Source organism: Triticum aestivum, chromosome 1D, assembly GCF_018294505.1.
Source record: "Triticum aestivum cultivar Chinese Spring chromosome 1D, IWGSC CS RefSeq v2.1, whole genome shotgun sequence".
NCBI classification, from domain to species: Eukaryota; Viridiplantae; Streptophyta; class Magnoliopsida; order Poales; family Poaceae; genus Triticum; species Triticum aestivum.
In genome coordinates, this window is record NC_057796.1 from 423,298,924 (window position 1) to 423,318,468 (window position 19,545).

The 19,545-nt window shown below is 50.4% G+C and overlaps 1 protein-coding gene across 2 annotated transcripts; it reads left to right on the top strand.

Moving 5' to 3' along the window:
* Positions 1 to 7,342: 7,342 nt before the first annotated feature.
* On the top strand, positions 7,343 to 13,082 carry LOC123182574 (protein ADP-ribosyltransferase PARP3). Of its 2 annotated transcripts, XM_044595203.1 has the most exons (18): positions 7,343 to 7,486; positions 8,612 to 8,934; positions 9,044 to 9,239; positions 9,339 to 9,449; positions 9,535 to 9,592; positions 9,676 to 9,745; positions 9,926 to 10,100; positions 10,183 to 10,316; positions 10,414 to 10,654; positions 10,741 to 10,868; positions 11,059 to 11,135; positions 11,203 to 11,363; positions 11,447 to 11,656; positions 11,732 to 11,834; positions 11,928 to 12,010; positions 12,094 to 12,243; positions 12,351 to 12,533; positions 12,624 to 13,082. In XM_044595203.1, the coding sequence occupies exons 1-18, from the start codon at positions 7,484 to 7,486 to the stop codon at positions 12,690 to 12,692; spliced, it is 2,475 nt and encodes an 824-aa protein (XP_044451138.1). In that variant the 5' UTR covers positions 7,343 to 7,483; the 3' UTR covers positions 12,693 to 13,082. The 2 variants fall into 2 exon arrangements, with proteins under 2 accessions (XP_044451138.1, XP_044451137.1); XM_044595202.1 differs by lacking the exon at positions 7,343 to 7,486 and having other exon boundaries at positions 8,579 to 8,934.
* The last annotated feature ends 6,463 nt before the right edge of the window (positions 13,083 to 19,545 follow it).

Below are 19,545 nucleotides of genomic sequence, written 5' to 3' on the forward strand. Positions count from 1 at the left end.
TGAATCTAGAACGTGAGAGACTTGGACTCTATCTTCTCTTGGCCTAAAAGTGACGTGAGGAGACTTTTTGAACATCACATAAACTTCTCTTTTTCCTTTATCTTCATATGTGGATTGTACAAACGTCCCATACACCTGCAATTAAACATGACACAGAAGTTTATGAAGTATCTTTCTCCTGGATGACATAAATAAATTATTGCATAGTTTGCATTAGAAATCACCTCACAAATATATATGTATGCAATATTTTTGGTCGTATCCAAGGTAGTCATGTCCTCATCATTTAGATTGTAGTTTGATGAAATAATATGTTTAGAAGAATATAAAAGTTTAATATAATATTTTTATTTTGCCTTGGTGTTCATATATAATATGTTATTACCGGCCTTGTCCGCGGCGATGTGGTGAAGTCGGTCGGGGCATGAGAATTCGGGAATATCCCCTGGGAAATTAATGAACACTACCTTGTGTCATTCACGTGGAGCAAATGATCATGTTCTAGATCCATTCTTTCCCTTCTCCAAATGTTGTCCATGTTCTATTAGCACCGAAGTCTGGGCACATTCTATTTGATCTGTGTTCGTGTATGTTGATCATCCATGGAAACTTTTGGGTTCCTATCCATTTGTTTACCATGTTTCAGATCATCCTTTCTTTTTTATGCTCTAAATAAATTTGTAATGCTCCACAGCCATTCTCCTAAATGATCAAAACTGAAATGCTTTAGAGTTTAGATCCTTTGGTTACCATCATTCATAAAATTATTTCAAGAGATAGGGTAATGTTCATTTGATTCATATGTCCTTCTGGCTTTTTATTTGAATAATAATAGATGCACGTGACGCAGTAGACAGGTTTGGAAGTTCATAGAGTGCAAACTACTAGGGTGTAACGTTGGATTTTAGTGCAAATTTTTGTCTGATCGCTCAGCCCACTCAATGAGTCACATGCCAGTAATCCCGTGATCACTGCCATATATACTGAAACTGGAAATCTCTTGTAATGCACGGGTACTGTACTGGGTAGAGCATTATCATGTACATGCCCATTGATGCGTCCAAGACATTTTCTCCGTCCCCATAGGATACTGCTAAAGTGTGTGTTGGTCTACAAGTGACCGTTCCTACACGTCTACTTCTTGTTTATTTTTTATGCTTCTCATGTTTGTTTTTCTCTTCCCTCTCAATGTTTTTCTTTTTCAAACTAGGCAAAAATCTTGCCATTTTCATTAAATTGGCCGGACCTGGACGGATGTTTAGAGGATGCGGTGGATGACCGACTCCCACATCCATGTCCATGAACTAGTCTGGACCAGTCCGCGGACGGATACCGTGTCCGATTTAGAGGTCGGTGTTGGAGATGCCTAAGCTAGCCAGCCGTGTTTGAGTAACCGGACCTAGCGACCACTATATATTTCCGTGTTTCCTTGTGTGTTCATGGGTTGCAATCTGGGTTAGCGATTACAAAAGAGGATCATTATGTTCAGTTACAAATAAAATATTAAAAAGAGAAAAACTGCAAAAGAAATTTGCATGGATCTCCGTGCAAGATCTAGTGAATATAGCATTGATTAAGACATTATGTCTTGGTAGAACAGAATTTTAGCAAAACCATAGTGAAAGTGTGGTTAACAACAAACATATCTCCAAAGTTTTGTTTTAGATCAATCCTAGTTTGCTTTGAATAATTTTGACAGAAGAAAGTATCAACATACATAATTGAAGACACTGGCGAGGAAGGTTCTGCACAACTTCCGCTTAAACATACAAAGTGTAAAGGGGTGGAGTGACTCTTAAGTGCACACCGGTGGAGGATGGTTGTCACGTTCCAGAAGTAGTCAGGCATGCCCAAAACGCTGCAGGAAGCAGATGCCAGAGCCATGTGGCACGTCCGGTTGGCCAAGTTTATGCATGCATGTCTGGGTTGCTCTTGTCATTCCACTAGTTAAGTGCCCCTCCTACTCCTCCCTTGGGTCTACCTCCCGCGCCTGACTACCCCTGCTTCCTTCAATTGCAGTTCACCGTCACCCTCGACCCCTCGCCCTCGTCAAGGACATGGCACGCGCTGGAGGTGACAGTGTGCCTGTCAAGGACAACAACATCGCCGCCGGCAAGACCACCCTATGAGCCCGCCTCCAGGACGCCATCTATCGTCGCCAGTCCTTCGACGCCCCTTGTAAGTGCCTCCCTCGTCCTCTCCCTTGATCGCTGTCAACCTTCTCTTGATTGCCCCTGCTTGCTTCATTCGCAGTTCACCATCACTCTCGACTCCCTCCTCGCCCTCGTTGAGGACGAGCTTGGGAATCTTTAGTATAGATGCGAAGAGATGACAAATCATCGAGAAAATGCTGGACCAGGCCCAGGGGTTGAAGTCCATTGATCAACCCACGCTGAGGAGGAGGCCATAGCCACCTCCCCTCTTAATCAATGGTTTATTAGAAGTGGAATGCACTCACTTACTAAAACACGTTTTCTCGCTAGTCATGTTGAAAATTTTGGCATCTCCGAGTGCAAAAGTTTTGCTGATGCCTAATGCATATGTTGGTTTTCCTACTCCGCCCCGAAGATGGTGAGGCCCATGACAACGTCATAGAATGCGGATTATCTTCGCTTGCGAGCAGCATGGAGAGGATATTGACATCGTTGCCTACCATGCGTGGTGCCCGCGACTATGGTCATCAAAGAAAGAGAATTGTTGCTACAAGTTTGGTCATGGTCAAAGGTGGCACGTGAGTGTTGTTCGTGGTCATCCATAGAACAAAAGTAACGTGAGTTTGTTCATGCTAATTTTTGAAGTATCCGGTTCATGTTAAAGTTCATTTGTCAAATCTTCATTATCTACTTGATGTGTATTACCCTTTTCTTTTTATAAAGAGAATTTTTATTATCTCAAAATATAGCATCATGCTGATACAAAACATTATGACTAACTCCCGGTCTCTGCATAATTAGGATGCACCCAACCAAACACCAAAAGTCTGATGAAAGGAAATTAACAAAACCGACAAATTTCTAATGATAGTCCTATAAACTGACACTATGCCTATGTCGAAAGTGGTAGTGGATCGATCCAGAGGTTATGCTGCCACTCATGTTCGGAAAAAACCTCAGTAGTCGCCTGCTGCGTACACACTGTCTTGAACAACGGTTGGTGCTCCCGTCGTTGTAGCGTAGACCAGTACGAAGCAAGTGTGTACAATGAAAAATAACCAGTAGAGGAGAAGCTTTTTTGTCACTAAAATCAGATCTTTTCTACATAGTGAAGGCGACCAAAGTAAGGCATACGCTCCCACTCTTATTAGCGTTTGAACCTATTTGAAATACTGTCCAGCCAATGACCAAATATATTGGCAACACTTATGGGTGGATACAAATTTGACGCTATTTGGGTGACTTACCATGTAGAACATGCAAATTTACATTGGAAAAGGAGGTGTTTGATTGTCTCGTCATGAGCCAAAAAGCAACACTGCTTGCTCCCTAGCCAGTTTCATCGTGCAAGATTGTGTTTGGTTAACACAACTCCCCTATAAAAATACCACTTGAAGATTTTAACTTTTAGTGAAATCTTCGACTTTCAAATTTTCTTGTTATTACTCACTGGTACCTTAGAATGTGTGAGTGCACGGTACATAGAGTCTACTGTGAAAGACCACGATGCAGTAAGGTTCCAGCAAAACACATCCTAACCTTGTGTCAGGTTAATCGAATCCGACCGAAATAAAAGATTATGCGATGACATAAGTCAGGGTAATCAAATCCCTCCTAAACCAAATATTCGGAGGGCATGAACTGAGCACCTGTGCAATAGTATTATTCTTATCGCGAGCAATGGTATACAAGGTTGGGTGTTGTTCTCGGAGACTGGCATTGCCTAGCCATATGTCTTTCCCAGAAACGAATATCTGACCCGTCCTTTATCGAAAAGACCCAAAGCGAAAGAGATGCTTCTTTGCCACCATTAGGCCAGCCCAAAAGTGAGTTATCAGGCTTTCAATAGGCCTGAGACACTGCCTTTTGGCCTAGATAGTTCTCGCGCAGCATGGTTTGCCAAACATCATCCTTCGTAAGAAGTTTGAACAACTATCTACTAAGTAGGGCCTCATTCTTGACCTGTAGGTCATAAATTTCAAGGCCACCTTGGTCTTTCGTCCTACAAACCATGCTCCATTGGCTAGCCTATATTTTTTCTTTTCATAGTCTCCTTGCCAAAATAAACTGGATCTAAAATAGTCCAGCCTTTGCAGGACCCCTTTTGGGAGTTGGAAAAAAGAAAGCATATAGAGAACCATCTTTGTGAGGACAGAGTTAATCAAAACCAGCCTCCTACAGCTGGGAGCAACTTGCCTTTCCAACTGCTCAACCATTTCTCTAGACGCTCCTCTACATGTTTCCACTCCGCAATGGTAAGATGCCGATAGTGAATTGGTATCCCCAGATATTTAATGGGGAATTGGTCATGTGCGCAACCAAACAGGTCGGCATAATTGGCAGCCGCCTCAACGGCTTCTCCAAAGCAGAAAAGTTCGCTTTTATGGAAGTTAATTTTGGGACCGACAGATTCTCAAACGATGGAAGCAAGGGTTTCAGATTTCGAGCCTTGTCCAGGTCATGTTCCATAAAAAGAATTATGTCATCGACATATTGGATAATAGAGAGGCCACCATCCACAAGGTGTACCACTACTCCTACAATCTGATAGTCATGCTTGGTGCATTCACTCAGAATATCCAACATGTTAGTAACAATGTTAAATAACATTGTGGACATGGGATCACCCTCCCGTAGTCTTTTTTTATTTGAAAGTAATGACCTACATCATCATTAACTTTGATGGTCACACTACCTCCACTTATGAATTTTTGGATCCACTAGAAAATTTTCATTCTTAGGGCCTGTTGCTAATATGAATTTGGACATGGTTAGGATAATCATTTTTTATATAAAACATAATCATGATTGTGACACAGAGATGGAAACTGAGAGCGAAAATGATTGCATGATTTGTGTACTACTCCTCGCGTAGAGCACCGCCGAATCAGAAGTTCTCGCATAGTACACCGGAGCGCAAACTAGTATAGTGTGATGTTGGATTAGCTCATATAAAACAAAATCTCCATTGAATAAAAAACAAAATGCGTCAAGTCTTAGTCCATCAACAAAAAATGAAGGATGGACGCAAGCAAATAATAAATAGCAGAAATTATATAAGTTCATATAATATGCAAAGAGATGACGAAATCAAGAGAAAACACTAGTTGAGACCAAGGGTTTATTAGAAGTAGAAGCATATAGTTACTAAAACATGTTTGCTCGCTAGTTGTGTTGAAAGTTTTGGCATCTCGTAGTGCAAAACTTTTTTTGATGCCTAATGCACATGTTGGTTTCTCTGCTCCACCCCGAAGGTGGTGAGGGCCACAACATCGACGTAAAACAGCGAATATCTTCACTTTCGAGTGACATTGAGAGGATGTCAATGTCGTTGCTCACCATGCTTCGATGGCCGCGACTATGGCAGTGTGATGTTCGACACTAGGATATTTTTTGTTCCTTTTGGAAGTTTTGAATTTTAATTGGACGGATTCTTCATCTGACTCTCATGCCTAAAGATCCTCTCCTTCAGAGTCATCATGAGTGAAAATTTTCTCTTTTCTTTATTGTACCCTTTCTCCTTCTCTTTCTCGTTTGATATTCTTTCTTTGTCTTCTCAGCTTCATCCTCATCAACATTATTTATATACACCACCACTTATGTCATAATCATTATCCACTATTTTCCTAGACCGAATCTAAATCTCAATAATCTGATGTTTTATCACCTCTTGTTGAATCTTCTTCCTCCACGACAAAGACAAACTTGTTCTTACTTCTAGTCTTCATGCTCCACCTTGCTCTGTGCGTCTTGCTTTGTGGCCTCTAGGTTAGAACATTTTGTCGATGTCTAGCTTTGGATACACAATTTATATAGGCATTGGGACACTTTCTGAATTGATGACATGCTCTGCCTTAGGGTCTTCTACTTGACTTGAGTGTGTCTTTCTTTGGACATTGTTCCTTGGCTTCGAAGGGCTGAGAATTGGGGGCAAGTAAGCTAGTGGGAACTCCAGAACATCATCCAAAATGATGGCCCTCAAGCTCTCATCATGATCAAGATAAATACTCTGAAAATGGTCCCAATTGACACGAAATCAAGGCATTTTCTTGTGTCATCCTCAGTTCTAATTTATCTTGAACCATTCATGTTGACTACAAGTATAAATACAAAGTAATAACCTTTAACCTTACCATGGCATACTGAATCTCCTCCATGATGTTCTCAACTAGAAGAGGCACCCATATATCCTTATCTAGATAGTCATACCAAATGCCATGGCCATTAACTTAGGATTGATTACTACCGGTGCCAAAGAAAGTACCCGCCATGGTTAACTCTACGTAGAAATAATTGCCGCCTAAACTTTCAACAATAATCTCCATGATCATAATTGTTTCACAGGTTGCGTTCAATTTATTTATTTTCGAAACAAAAACCCTACCCCGAACCCCTGCCCAAACATTAGCACATTTCCTAATCTAAATCATCTTGTACCGCTAACGACCAACAATGTCAAGATAAAGAAGCCCATTTTTGATGAGTAAAATTCCAGAAACATGGTATTAAGAGGAGATTGAGTAGTTTGGGCTTACCGTAATTAAGGAGGTGGAGCACCTACGGGTCAACGAGAAGAAGACATCACCACCTCTTTCGGTTAGAGGACAAGCATTTTGGCAACGACTCTCCATCCACACTCGGTGATCATTCGCCCATGCCCAGCCGCCTCTGATCGTATGCAAACTCGGCAAGGCAGAGCACAATTTGCAAAACCATAAAAAGTCCTAATGATTTTGCGGAAAACACATAGCATGGCTGTGCATTTGCCGGCTGAAACCCCGTGCCGTGTCGATCAAATACCTAAACATAAATCACATTTTTCTCACTAGAGTGACCAGAGCACCTTCGATAAGATAAATGGCCATTAATGCATTTTAGTTTATACTCTTCTCATCTCATAATATGAGATCGTTTTTGACGAAGTAGTATACTTATAAAATTTATAAAAATTAATAACGAGGCAGAGAAATCGGAGGTGGACACCGCGGCCGGTTTCATCCGACCGCATCCGAGCCTCCGAGGTCCTCTGCCAACTGGCTCTGCTGGTTTCCCCCCACATCTCCCACTTCCTCCTCGGTGCGCTCGCCGAGAGCGGGCTGCATGAGAGCGGGCGGCAGGCGACGTGTCACGGGGACAGGCGGGCGAGGCCACACCTGGAGCGCACGGGCGGCGACACCCAAACTCCTCCCGGTCCCCAGTCCCCAGTCCCCCCCCCCCCCCCCCCCCCCCCCCTGCTCTGCTCGCCGCCCCGCCTATTTAGGCCCCGGGATAAGGACGGACCGGGACCTTGATGCTTCTCGGCGCCTCCATCTCACCGCAATCCGGCCACCATGGTACCGCTCTCCCGCGTCGTCCTCTGAACCGCTCTATGCATTTCTCTAAACGCCGCCGATTGACATTGCCCTGTGGTAGTCGTTCTTGCTAATCTAGTGATTTGGTCGCGTCTTTTTGCTCGATCCTTGGTTGCTCATGGCTGCAATGGATCAGGCAAGCACACCGACGAGTTCTTGCTGCCTGTCCCAGTTCAACTAGCATTTCCTTTTCTGTCTGCAGTTAGCTTGCCATGGTTCTGATTCTGAAATGCTCTCGTAGGTGACGGATTCAGAGTTATTTACCATCCTTTAGGGATTATGATGACCTCTTGTTCCACCTATCTTTGTTTTCTGATCCTGAAATGCCCTCGTATGTGATGTTTGTGGTCCGACTTATTTCCCAGTTTCAACTGTGAACATGGGCATTACTGCATCTGGCAAGAATCTCGAGGATGTAAAAATAATGGCAGTAACTGGTCACTCCTATCTGTATAAAGTTTGCTATTCGTATTGAGAGGGGGTGTGCTTTACTAGAACCAAGAGTTCTAGATTTAGATTTTAGTGAATTGTTTTTTGATTATTTCCTTTCTGATGTATGTGTATGACAAATATCTCCGTGTTCTTGCATTTCTTTTTGTGTAGTTTAGCTTGCTGTGTTTCCGACTCTGAAATGTCCTCATATATAATGGATTCGAGTTATTTACCATCCTTCAGAAATTATGATGGCGTATTCCTCAGGCATTACTCGCATGTGGCATGAACCTTGAGGATGTAAAAAATACATCATAATTTCCAAATTTAGGACAAAGTAGGCGCGGAAGATCCACATGCAACGAAACATCCCTCACGAGTTCCAAACCTGACCTTCTTTAAGCTGCTTCGACTACGGGAACCACAAGGAAAACGGAACACGAGCGGGAATGTGGGACTGGGTCCTTCCATATGGTTGGCTTGATGGCCCTTGTGGACAGAGTCTGTTCTCATTAGAGAATTGACCTTAGAACTTTGTGATCAAGACCCGTGGTTAGGCCAGTAGAAACTTGATCTCCGGAAAGGAGGTCCGTAGCCGTTGAATCGAATGTATGGCTCACTTCTTTTCCCCCTAGTATCTGTATGTTGCTCACGAAAATGTTGATGTCCTTGGAGGTACACGAGACAAGATCACGGACTCATGCGGCTGAAGAAGGAAAAAATGCCCCAAAAGGGCAGAAGGAAGAGCACAAAGAGCAGGAAGGGGGAAAGGAGCGACCCTCCAAGAACAAGAAGCCGGTCGAGCCGGAGGCACCAACGAAGACCAAGAAGCTCAAGGGTGGGGAGTCTGAGCTAGATGGGAAGGAAAACTCAACGAAAGAGTTTGAAGACTTCTGCAAGGCCATAAGAGAGCACCTCTCCGTGGAGGACATGCGCAAGATCCTCGAAGCCAATGATCAAGACGCTTCTGGACCAGAAGATGCAGTTGTGCAAATCTGGTATTAGTCCATTTGACATTCAGAGTGAAATGTTAACAACATGCTTGATGATTTGCTCATAGATGCTAAATGTTCTGCCAAATGTTAACAACATGCTTGACGATTTCAGTGAGGATATGATGTTTTACGGGCCGCTTGAGAAGTGCCCAATGTGTGGTGGCCAGCTCGAGTGCAAGGGGTGGAAGTATAAGTGCACTGGCAAATACAGTGAGTGGGCAAGCTGCATTTTCAGCAGCAGCAATCCTCCAAGGAGGTCTGATCCTATAAAGGTGCCGGAGGACATCAGCAATGATTTTGTGAACAAGGTAATGAGGCCACACTCTTCCTAGTATATTTTTTTACCAGTGCTGCATTCACTTGGCGAGCGGTCTACAATCTGAAATAATTGGCTTGTTCCCCTGCAGTGGCTGAAGCAGCAAGAAGGGAAGGGGTACCCTAAGCGTGATGTGGACGAAGAGGCACATATCTTCTCGGGCATGATGATTGCATTGTCCGGACGGATGTCACGCTCACACGTATAGTATTTGAACATTGTCCCCCCTTCTACATTATGGTTACGAGTTGCACATATCTGATTCTATTGCTTCTGAAAATGGCCAGGCTTATTTCAAGGAGCAGATTCTGAACCATGGAGGGAAAGTGAATAATTCTGTGCTTGGTGGGTGTCATGTAGGACTATCCTTTCTGTTGCATCATCTATGAACTGCTGCCGTTGCTGATGTCTGTGCCTTTGCCTTGCAGGTGTCACATGTGTAGTTGCTTCTCCAGCCGAGAGAGACAAGGGGGGCTCAGGAGGATTTGCTGAAGCACTGTAATAATCCCTTGCCGTTCACTTTCTTGTCTTCCAATATGGTCAATGCTCCAAAATGTGTTTAGCACATATGGAAGCAGTTCATTTCTATTTAATTTTTACTTTAGATGGAATGTTACCTCCTGCACATTACGCTTTCTGATCATGTGTTCGTTTCACAATTGAACCATGCATGCGCAGGGAGCGTGGAACTCCAGTAGTGAGTGAGAACTGGATAGTTGATAGCATTCAGAAGAAGGAAGCCCAGCCTTTGGCTGCTTATGATATTGTATCGGATGTTGTTCCGGAGGGCAGAGGACTGCCGCTGGACAAGCTTGATCCAAGCGAGGAGGCCATCGAGACTTTGGCTGCAGAGGTAATCAGTTGCCTTCTACTTCTGCACTTTCAATAATTGCAGCTCCAGTCAGGTAATCAATAGCTCTGTTTTGGTTGGGCAGCTGAAACTTGCTGGCAAACGATCGGTGCACAAGGACTCTAAACTGGACAAGGACGGTGGGCATATCTTCGAGAAGGATGGCATCATCTACAACTGCGCGTGTTCAATTTGCGAGTTAGGATCTGAGATGAACCAGTATGTACTTCTGTGTTTTATATCATATGCGATGAGGCCTGAGTGGAGGTGAAGTGTACATTGATTCAAGCACTTAGAAACTGTTCTATCTATGCAGGTTCTGCATTATGCAGCTGATCATGCTACCTGAAAAACAGCTGCACCTTTTCTACAAGAAGGGTCCAATTGGCCATGATCAGATGGCAGAGGAACGGGTCGAGGATTTTGGTAACCGTGTCAATGATGCTATCAAGGAATTTGCCCGTCTATTTGAGGAGGTCACTGGAAATGAGTTCGAGCCATGGGAGAGAGAGAAGAAGTTTGAGAAGAAGAGTATGAAGATGTACCCCTTAGACATGGTACATCTTTTAGTTTCTTCTTTCTCTGGTTCCATGCTTTGGAGTAGCACCCAGAAACATCACTGTTTTTTTTCTTTTCTTGGCAGGATGTTGGTTTTGACGTGCGTCATGGAGGTGCAGCACTCCGTCAGCTGGGAGCTGCAGCAGCACACTGCAAGCTTGACCCTGCCATTTCTTTTCTTCTAAAGCAACTGTGCGGACAAGAAATATATAGGTATCAGTTAACTTCTGTGTCGCTAGTTGAAAATGTCGATTAAATTTGTCTAGGGAAATAATTGGAAAACAACATGTCTATGTTTCTTGGGGAATCATTGAAATGGATGTAATAGTATAGCCTCCTAAATTTAGGGGCCATCAGTTTGCCAAGAGATGGTAAAAATGTTACCTACTGGTCTGTGTCACAGGTATGCTCTGACAGAGATGGCCCAGGATCTGCCTGATCTTCCTGTTGGGATGCTTACGGATCTCCATTTGAAGAGAGGTTTGCCCTCAAACATTTCTGCTTGCCTCACGTGTCAGTCTATATCATCAACTGTTCCAATTGGCAGGGGAGGAAGTGCTACTTGAATGGATCCGAGACGCGGAAGCAGCGCCGGAGTCTGGCCCTGCTGCTGATGCATTGTGGATAGAGATAAGCAACAAGTGGTTCACCCTGTTCCCCACAACTCGGCCGTATATAATGAGGGGGTTTGAACAGATTGCTGACAATGTACGTTTGCATGCCACACTTCTCACACCATCTCCAGTCAGTTGACCTATTCATGATGATCTCAAGGTTTGTTTGGAATGCAGGTGGCCTCTGGTTTCGAGACGATCCGCGATATAAATGTTGCGTCTCATCTCATAGGAGATATGTTCGATTCAACCTTAGATGATCCGCTGTCCGAATGCTACAAGAAACTGGGTTGTTCAATCAACAGCGTTCCTGAAGACTCAGAGGATTACAAGATGATTGTCAAGTACCTGGAGAAAACATATGAACCGGTCAAGGTCGACGACGTGGTAATATGTCGTACTCTGCTATGCTTTTAGCTTTTCTTCACCCATGGTACTGGCTTATGATCTGCTCTCTTTCAGGTCTACGGTGTGTCTGTGGATCGGATATATGCTGTTGAATCCAGTGCATTCCCTTCTTATGAAGAAATAAAGAAACTGCCAAACAAAGTTCTTCTCTGGTGTGGTACGTCCGTGCATCTTGTGGTCACCTGATGTGTTGCTGATTGCTGATATTGTCACTTGATTTTTAAACTTGTCAACCTCTTGTTTTGCTCAGGAACGAGAAGCTCAAACCTGCTTAGGCATCTGCATAAAGGTTTCCTGCCTGCTGTTTGTCATCTGCCTGTGCCCGGATACATGGTAATTCTTCTGTTACGTGGTCGATCCCTGTGCCAGTAGATAGGCTGAGCATGGTGCTGAAATCTCATATGCTGTTGGTGCAGTTTGGTCGAGCCATAGTCTGTTCGGACGCGGCGGCTGAAGCCGCTCGTTATGGCTATACGGCGGTGGACCGTCCAGAAGGATACCTGGTCTTGGCAGTGGCCTCTCTGGGGAAAGAGATCAAAGAGATAACAGGCACACCAGGAGCAGAGGTACTCGATCCACCCTGTGTAATGCATACCCACATATGTCAGGATGTTTTTAAACCTGTTGTTACTCACTACTGATGCTGTCCTTCTGTTTTGGACACGATATATAGGATGTGAAATCCCTGGAGGAGAAGAAGCTTGGCGTGAAGGGGGTGGGGAGGAAGACGACGGACGAGTCGGAGCACCTCACCTGGAGGGACGGCGTCAAGGTGCCCTGCGGCAAGCTGGTGCCGTCGGGGAACGAGCACGGGCCGCTCGAGTACAACGAGTTCGCCGTGTATGACCCAAAGCAGGTACGCCCTTCATACCAAACTCGACGTCAACGGTGATGTATGTGTTCGGGGGTGATCTGTTTCGATGACAATGCCGTCCTGGTTGTGCAGGTGAGCATCCAGTTCCTGGTCGGGGTGAGGTACGAGGAGCAGAACATGGAGGTGGTGCCGGACGAGTGAAGGGTCCGCTCCTCGGGCCTCCGGTCATGAGGTCGACGGTTCCCTGTATTTTGGAACGCTGTAGTGGTAGTAACCGTTTGACGGTGGTGCGATCGGTGCGGCGATGCGTTCGACGATGTCGGTCGCCTGTGTCCCATTTTGGGCTGCCTTCTGGTTTCATCGCCGTTGCCGCCGGTTAGTAGGCGTTGCTGGGTAACTTGGGTAGGAGAAACCCTTGTAGTTGTAGTAGCTGAAGTGCTGAACATGCTGTGCCCGTACAGATGTCTGTAGCAGAATGTATGATGTATGTATCTGCCAGCTGGGGTCCTGGTGCCGTGGTGCACGTAGCAGGAATGCATGTGGATGCTGGTTTACTGTGCGCTTGTTCGTGCTATTCTACATTCTGGGTCACTGGGTTTTATTTTAGACATCTAGTAGAGCAAACTAGGGCCGCAGGTGCGGCTTGCCCGTCCTCTTGCTGTTGCATCTTCCTTATTCCAGTCTATATATGCTGTTGATCCATGTTGGGCCACTCGACATAGCAAACTTGAACCGTAGGATGTTAAGGTTGGGTTTCACATGAAAATTTCTTTGAAACTAAACGGGGTTCCGTTAGAGCATCTACAAATGGACTTGCTAAATTTGGCCCCCGTGTCTTCGCCGCGGACGGCGGTGGTCCGAACCCCTAATACATTAAACTCCAACATGGTCAACAATACGTAGATAAATTGAACCTAGCGTAGATCAGACATAGATATACCAAATTCACAAAGTATACTGAGTTCATCGGATCAGACATAGATATACCAAATTCACAAAGTATACTGAGTTCATCGATCCAATACAATCAATGAGTAATAAACGACTTAGGATAGATAGGCGACCCGCCCGGCTTCACCATTTGGGGTCTCCGGACAGGCGGTAGTACTTTTCGGCATATGCTGCTATTTTTTTGGGGGGCGGGGCATTCATCGCTGGTGCCGGCGGCGGCCGCGCCATTAGTGGACGAGGATGAGTAGGGAAGGCCGGCTGTCGGAGTAAATGACTACGGGTAGCCTCATCAGCCCCCCATAGTATTTCAAGACATCGGGGCTGGCTGCGCCCCTCACATCTCTCGGATGAGCGATTGCCTTCTTGGGCCGGCTGGTTCAAGTGGCCGGCTGCTAGAAGGCGGCGGAACCTAGAGGACGGCCATGAGGGAGGCCGATTCCTAGCAGGCGGCCCCTCGTCCCCTCGAAGTTAGCACCACATTATCACGACAAGATAGGGCGTGGCTACAGGGCAGCCTGCCACCCTCGAATCCAGGGCAGCGCGTGGCTACAGTGCGGTGTATCAAGCGGACACCCCTCGCCCGGCGCGGCACTGTTCCCACGCGGCCCGTGACATCACCTACGTCATGGGGAGCCATGCTCCCACGATGGCCCGTCGATACGGCCCGCGGGCGGCGAGCCCTAGAAGGTGGCGACGCTCCACCAGGCGGCAGCGGGAGTGGGCCGCCTTCCAGCAGGCTGCCCCTTTATTCCTCGGAGTCTGTGCGCCATTAACCAGATAAGACGGGGTGTGGCTACAGTAGCGCCCGCCAGGCGGCAGGACTGTAGCCACGCTCCCCAGACAAAGCCTCCGTCATCAGGAGCAAGGCAACAGTGCAAAACAGTCGGCATGACCCACAGGCGGCGGGCCCTACCTGCCGGCCGAGATCACGGTAGCCAGCGGGACCCACAGGCGGCGGGCCCCAACAGCCGGCGGAGAAGCCGGCGACCAGAGACACTGACGGCCGGGTCCTACACCTGGCCGGATTACCATTGTACCCCTGGGGGTAGGCCTATATAAATCCCCGGTCACCCATGCAAAGGGTTCAGAACCTTAGAGATCAGACACACACATAGAGATGAAAGTAGGGCTAGCTTTGTTCTTCTTCCTCCTCTAACCAAACAGCTCAAGGAGCAAGCTTGTAGCTACCTTGTTGAGATAGTGATCATGCGGAGACCCCGCAGAGCAGGACTAGGGGTGTTATCTCCTACGAGAGCCCCGGGTAAGATTCCCAGGCATTAGAGCCCTGTGATGTACTTTTGTCCCCATCCATGATAAGCCACCCCCTGGCATTATATCGCACGATATCCCCAACACCAGCTAGGCGTTGGGCGGCACGAGTCTTCGCCGTGCTAGCCGCTCAGATTCCCTGACGCCTAGCCGCAATGCCTTGGCATTTTTGCTGTGGCGACGACGGGCGACCGTCTCCGCTGAGGTCAAGGACCAGTGGATGACGTCGTGAAAGAGATCATCATTTGAGTGAGCGGGCAGAAGCGGCTCAAGCACGGATCTTAAGGCCAACTCCACCGCGCAACCCCAAACAGACATCCGTTTTGTCCGGATTCTGTCCGTTTGGGTAGGGCAATGGGGTCGTGTACGGGCGTGTCCTGGGATGCGATGGCCGTGCGCCTAGCACGCGGCCACATCCGTTTGCCCCATCCTGTCCGCGTCTATTTTAAAAAAAGGAGCAACTTTTAAATGCCAAGCCCTAGTTCATCAGGCCAGCGGCCCCAGTTCATCACGCCGGCAACACAGCCAGCGGTCTACACGTCCATCGCCGGCAACACAGCCAGCCTCCAAAATGAATAGTTGTCCTCGCCGGCAACACAGCCAGCGGCCGGCAACACAGCCGGCCTCCAAAATGAATGTTTTTCTCGCCGGCACACAGCCAGCGGCCCAGCGGGCGGGCGGCACCCATGCCAGCCTCCAAAAAGAACGGCTGTCGGGGGTTGGGTGCGACATATGCCAATGGATGGCTTATCATGGTGGGAGCGAGTAGAACGTCGCCGGTGCCTGGAAGTGGGATGAGGCGTAGACACGAACGCCGGCGCACTTTACCCAGGTTCGGGGCTCTCCTAGGAGATAACACCCCTAGTCCTGCTCTACGGGGTCTCCGCATGATCACTAAGGCACTAGTGTGTACAAAGGTGCTCCTCGAGCTGTATGCTAGAGGTAGAAGAAGGCAGGGCTTGCTCTCCTCTCCCCCCAGGTGTGAGTCTAATTCTAACAGGTTGGAACCCTTTGCATGGGTGCCCTGGGGGGTTTATATAGGCCTACCCCCAGGGGTACAATGGTAATCCGGCCGGGTGTAGGACCCGCCGTCAGTATCTCTGGTCGCCGGCTTCTCCGCCGGCTGCTGGGGCCCGCCGTCTGGTGGGCCCTGCCGACTGGTCTGGTACGGCGCCGACAGGCCGCTCCCGCCGCTCGCGGGTCTTGCCGGCTGCTGATTACTGTAGCTGTGATGCTAATGACGCAGGCTTGGTCTGGGGGGGCGTGGCTACAGTCCCGCCGCTTGGTGGGAGATCACTGTAGCCACACCGCGTCTTATCTGGTTGATGGCGCGTGGGGCCCCGAGGAAGGAACGGGCCGACCGCTAGGAGCCGGCCTCCCTCGGGTTCGACTGGTGAGGCTTCAACCGTCTTCCGGACTCTCGCTGCCTAGTAGGGCCCGCCGTCTTCAGGCCGTGCCGACAAGCGGTCGTGGGAGCAGGGCTCCGCCTGACAGGGGTGACGTCAGGGGTCGAGTGGCAACAGTGCCGCGCCGGGCGGAGATCTCCGCCTATACGGAGCACTGTGGCCACGCCCGGCCCTGGATACGGGGGTGATGGGCTATACTGTAGCCTCACCCTGTCTCGTCTTCTTAATGAGGGCGCAAACTTTGAGGGCGCCATGGGCCGACTGCTTGGAGTCGGCCTCTCTGGAGGCCGCCTGCTAGGAGTCGGCCCGTCTTGGAGCCGCCTTCCTGAGCATGGTCGTCTTCTGACAGTCGGCCGTTTGGCCATCCGGCCACCAGAAGGCGGCGCTCTATCTTGACGTCTTGAGGGGCGCAGCTGGCCCCGATGTCTTGAAAGGTTCTGGGACTCGGGTTAGGCTACCCGTGGCCCATTACTCCGACAGTAGTCCCCGAAGCTGGTGAGGCGCCGCGGCTGAGGAGCCGAGAAGCCTCAACAGTTTCCCCCTCCGGGTGCTTATGGGTGGAAGCTTCATCCGACTCCTGGCAAGCCACCTGAGGGGAGTCGGACGCGTCCAGTCGGATCTATCTGGAATTTCGAATGTAACGGCGGGAACTAGGCGGCGTGCTAGCTAAGCTTCTAGACCCGCCGCCTGTCGTGGGTGCACCACGTGGCGCCAGCCAGCCGGGTCAGCCTGGCAGCCCACGCGCGTGATGGGACGCGACTGCGGGCCGGGCCCGCCACCACCGGGCCTCGGCACGCCAGCGGATCCGCTGCGGCCGAGGCGAGCGGTTGAGTTTCCATACGGAGTTACTGCGCGCAGTAACTCGCGCGGTAAAGGTGGGAGCGTGGGGTCGTGGGCACAGTTAATCCCACAATCCCACGCCCGCCCCCTCGGCTTCATAGCCCGCAGGCTATAAGTGGGGGGAGAGAGGGAGCGGCGGAGCACGCGCACCCATCCACCCCGTTCTTGCCTCCTTCTTTTTCCTCTCGCCGCAGCGCCCCCGAGCCACGCCGGAGCGCTGCCGCATCTCGTCTCCGTCAAGCTCGTCCGCCCCGAGCCCTCTTTGCCCCGCTCCATTCTCATCTCCCCCGCCGCGCCATTTCCTCCGTCGAGCTCTCCATGGCGCGCGAGCGGGGAGGAGACTGGGATGGATCGAACGTCCACGAAGACCACATCACCTTCCTCCGCGAGACGCGCCGCCTTCCCGGTGCGGGTCACATGAAGGCGCGCGTGCCGCGGGAGGGAGAGATCTCGCCGGCGCCGGGGGAGGGCGAGCGGGTCGTCTTCCGCTCGCACTTCATCCGCGGCTTCGGCCTGCCGGCGAGCGGCTTTCTCCGCTCGTTTCTTGAATTTTATCACCTCCAGCCTCATCACCTCACGCCCAACACCGTGATGCTCCTAACCGCCTTCGTCACGCTGTGCGAAGGCTATCTCGACATCCTTCCCACCATCGAGCTGTGGGGAGCTTTCTTCTACACCAAGCTGGGCACCTTCGTCTGGGAGGTGGCTGCCCAGTGTGGTGCCTTCATCGCGGTTCGCCGGCCGTCGCCGAAGAACGCCTTCCCCACCATCAAGCTGCCACAGTCGGTCAAGATGTGGCAGCAATCTTACTTCTACGTGGAGAACGTGGACCCGGCCGCCGACTTCATCAACCTGTCGGCTTATGTAGCCGGCCCGCCGGCCGAGCCTCGGACCAGCTGGGGCTACAAACCGAAGCCGGTGTCAGCAGACGGCGCCGCCGCCATCCAACGACTCCGGGAGCTGACCAACACCGAAGGCCTCAAGGCGACCGGCTTGTTGGTTGCCTTCGTCGCGCGCCGGGTTCTCCCGCTCCAAGGCCGGCCGCACCTGATCAACCGGATGAGCGGGCATCACGACCCGTGCCGGCTGAGCACCAAGGAGATGCCGGCTGCCGAGGTCGCAAACTTGGTGAACGAGATCTCCGGCTTCAAGCTGGAGGGGTCTTGGAGCTTCGGCAAGCGGCCATATTCCCGCGCCGACCCGCCGCCCGCGGTAAGTTTTCCAATTCTTTCTTTTTGATCCTTGCCTTAATCTTGATCTTGGTCTTGATCAGCCGGCCTCTCATTGTTTGAAACAGATCTACATGTCGGACGCGACGGCCGCCATCGTAGGGGCGGGTGGTGACTACGAGCCGGACCGGGCGCTGAGCGACGTGGACGACCCCGACTTGGGGGCAGCCGCCTTGGAGGACACCGCGACAGGCGGCGTCTACGAAGCAGGTGGCTCTGAAGAAGGTGGCATCGAGACCTAGCCCGATGATGAGGAGGAGGAAGACGATCCGCGCCCTGCGCGGGGCGCCGGCAGGGCGGACACGGGCCCCTCCGTCGAGCCGACTGCTCGAGGCAGCACGCGCAAGCGTAAACAAGGCACCGTCTTGTTCGGCAGCGCGCCGCCAAGAATCCGACTGCCGCGACCAGGCGGAAGGAGGCCGCAGCGAAGGCGGCCAAGTACCAGAAGCTCCCAAAGGCGCCTCCTATGGTGTCGGCGTAAGTATCTTTTCCTTGTGCTCTTCTTTCTTGCCGATCTTTTCTGAACATCCTTTGCTTTATTTTCTTGATTCAGGGCTTCGCTCTCTCTCGAGAAGTCGGCCGCCGCCTCCATCGTAGGGTCGGCGGAGACCTCCACCACCACCCGGCGAATCGATCCGGCCGCCGACCTCCGGGAGGCAACGGAGCGAAACGCGCGGGAGGCGCGCGAGGAGCAGGAAGCCGCCCGCCTGGAGAAGGCAGAGGTAGACAGGGCGGAAGCCGCCGCCTTGAAGAAGCTGGCGGAGGCCGAGGCCGCTACCGCGGCGAAGGAACGGGCCGAAGAGGCCGCGCGCCGCCAGTCGGCGCTATTCGTCATCCCCTTGAGCTCCGCGCCGCCACCACCAGGGTTCGTGGTGCCGGCCGGGGGGGCCGGCGACGAGCACCCGGTCATGGAGAGGGACCGCGGCGATGTAGTCATGTCGGACGTAATCGTGCCCCCGCCACCACCTTCTGAGGAGGCACGAGACAAGCAACCGGCTGATCCGCCAGGGCCACCAGCCGGAGACGAGATGGTGATGGGCCCGACTCCCGAGGTCCGCACACCCTCACGCCGCCGGCTCGCAAAGGCGGCTTCGGCGCCACGCCCGCTGGAGGCCGCAGCCGCGAGCTCCTCGATCCCGGATGCCAAGGCGACTAGCGCCGCGCCCGCTGACTGGGTGCGGGGAGGCGGGACCGGCCCTTTGAATCAGGCGATCCTGGACGTCCAGGCCAAGCTCCGCGCTGAAGCCGACGCACTCAAGCGCTGCAACAATGCGTTCCTGGAGTCGCGAGCAGCCGTTCGGATATGCTTCTTGCTTCATTGTTTTTAATTCTTGTATTGCTCCGTGGGGGCGCGCCAGC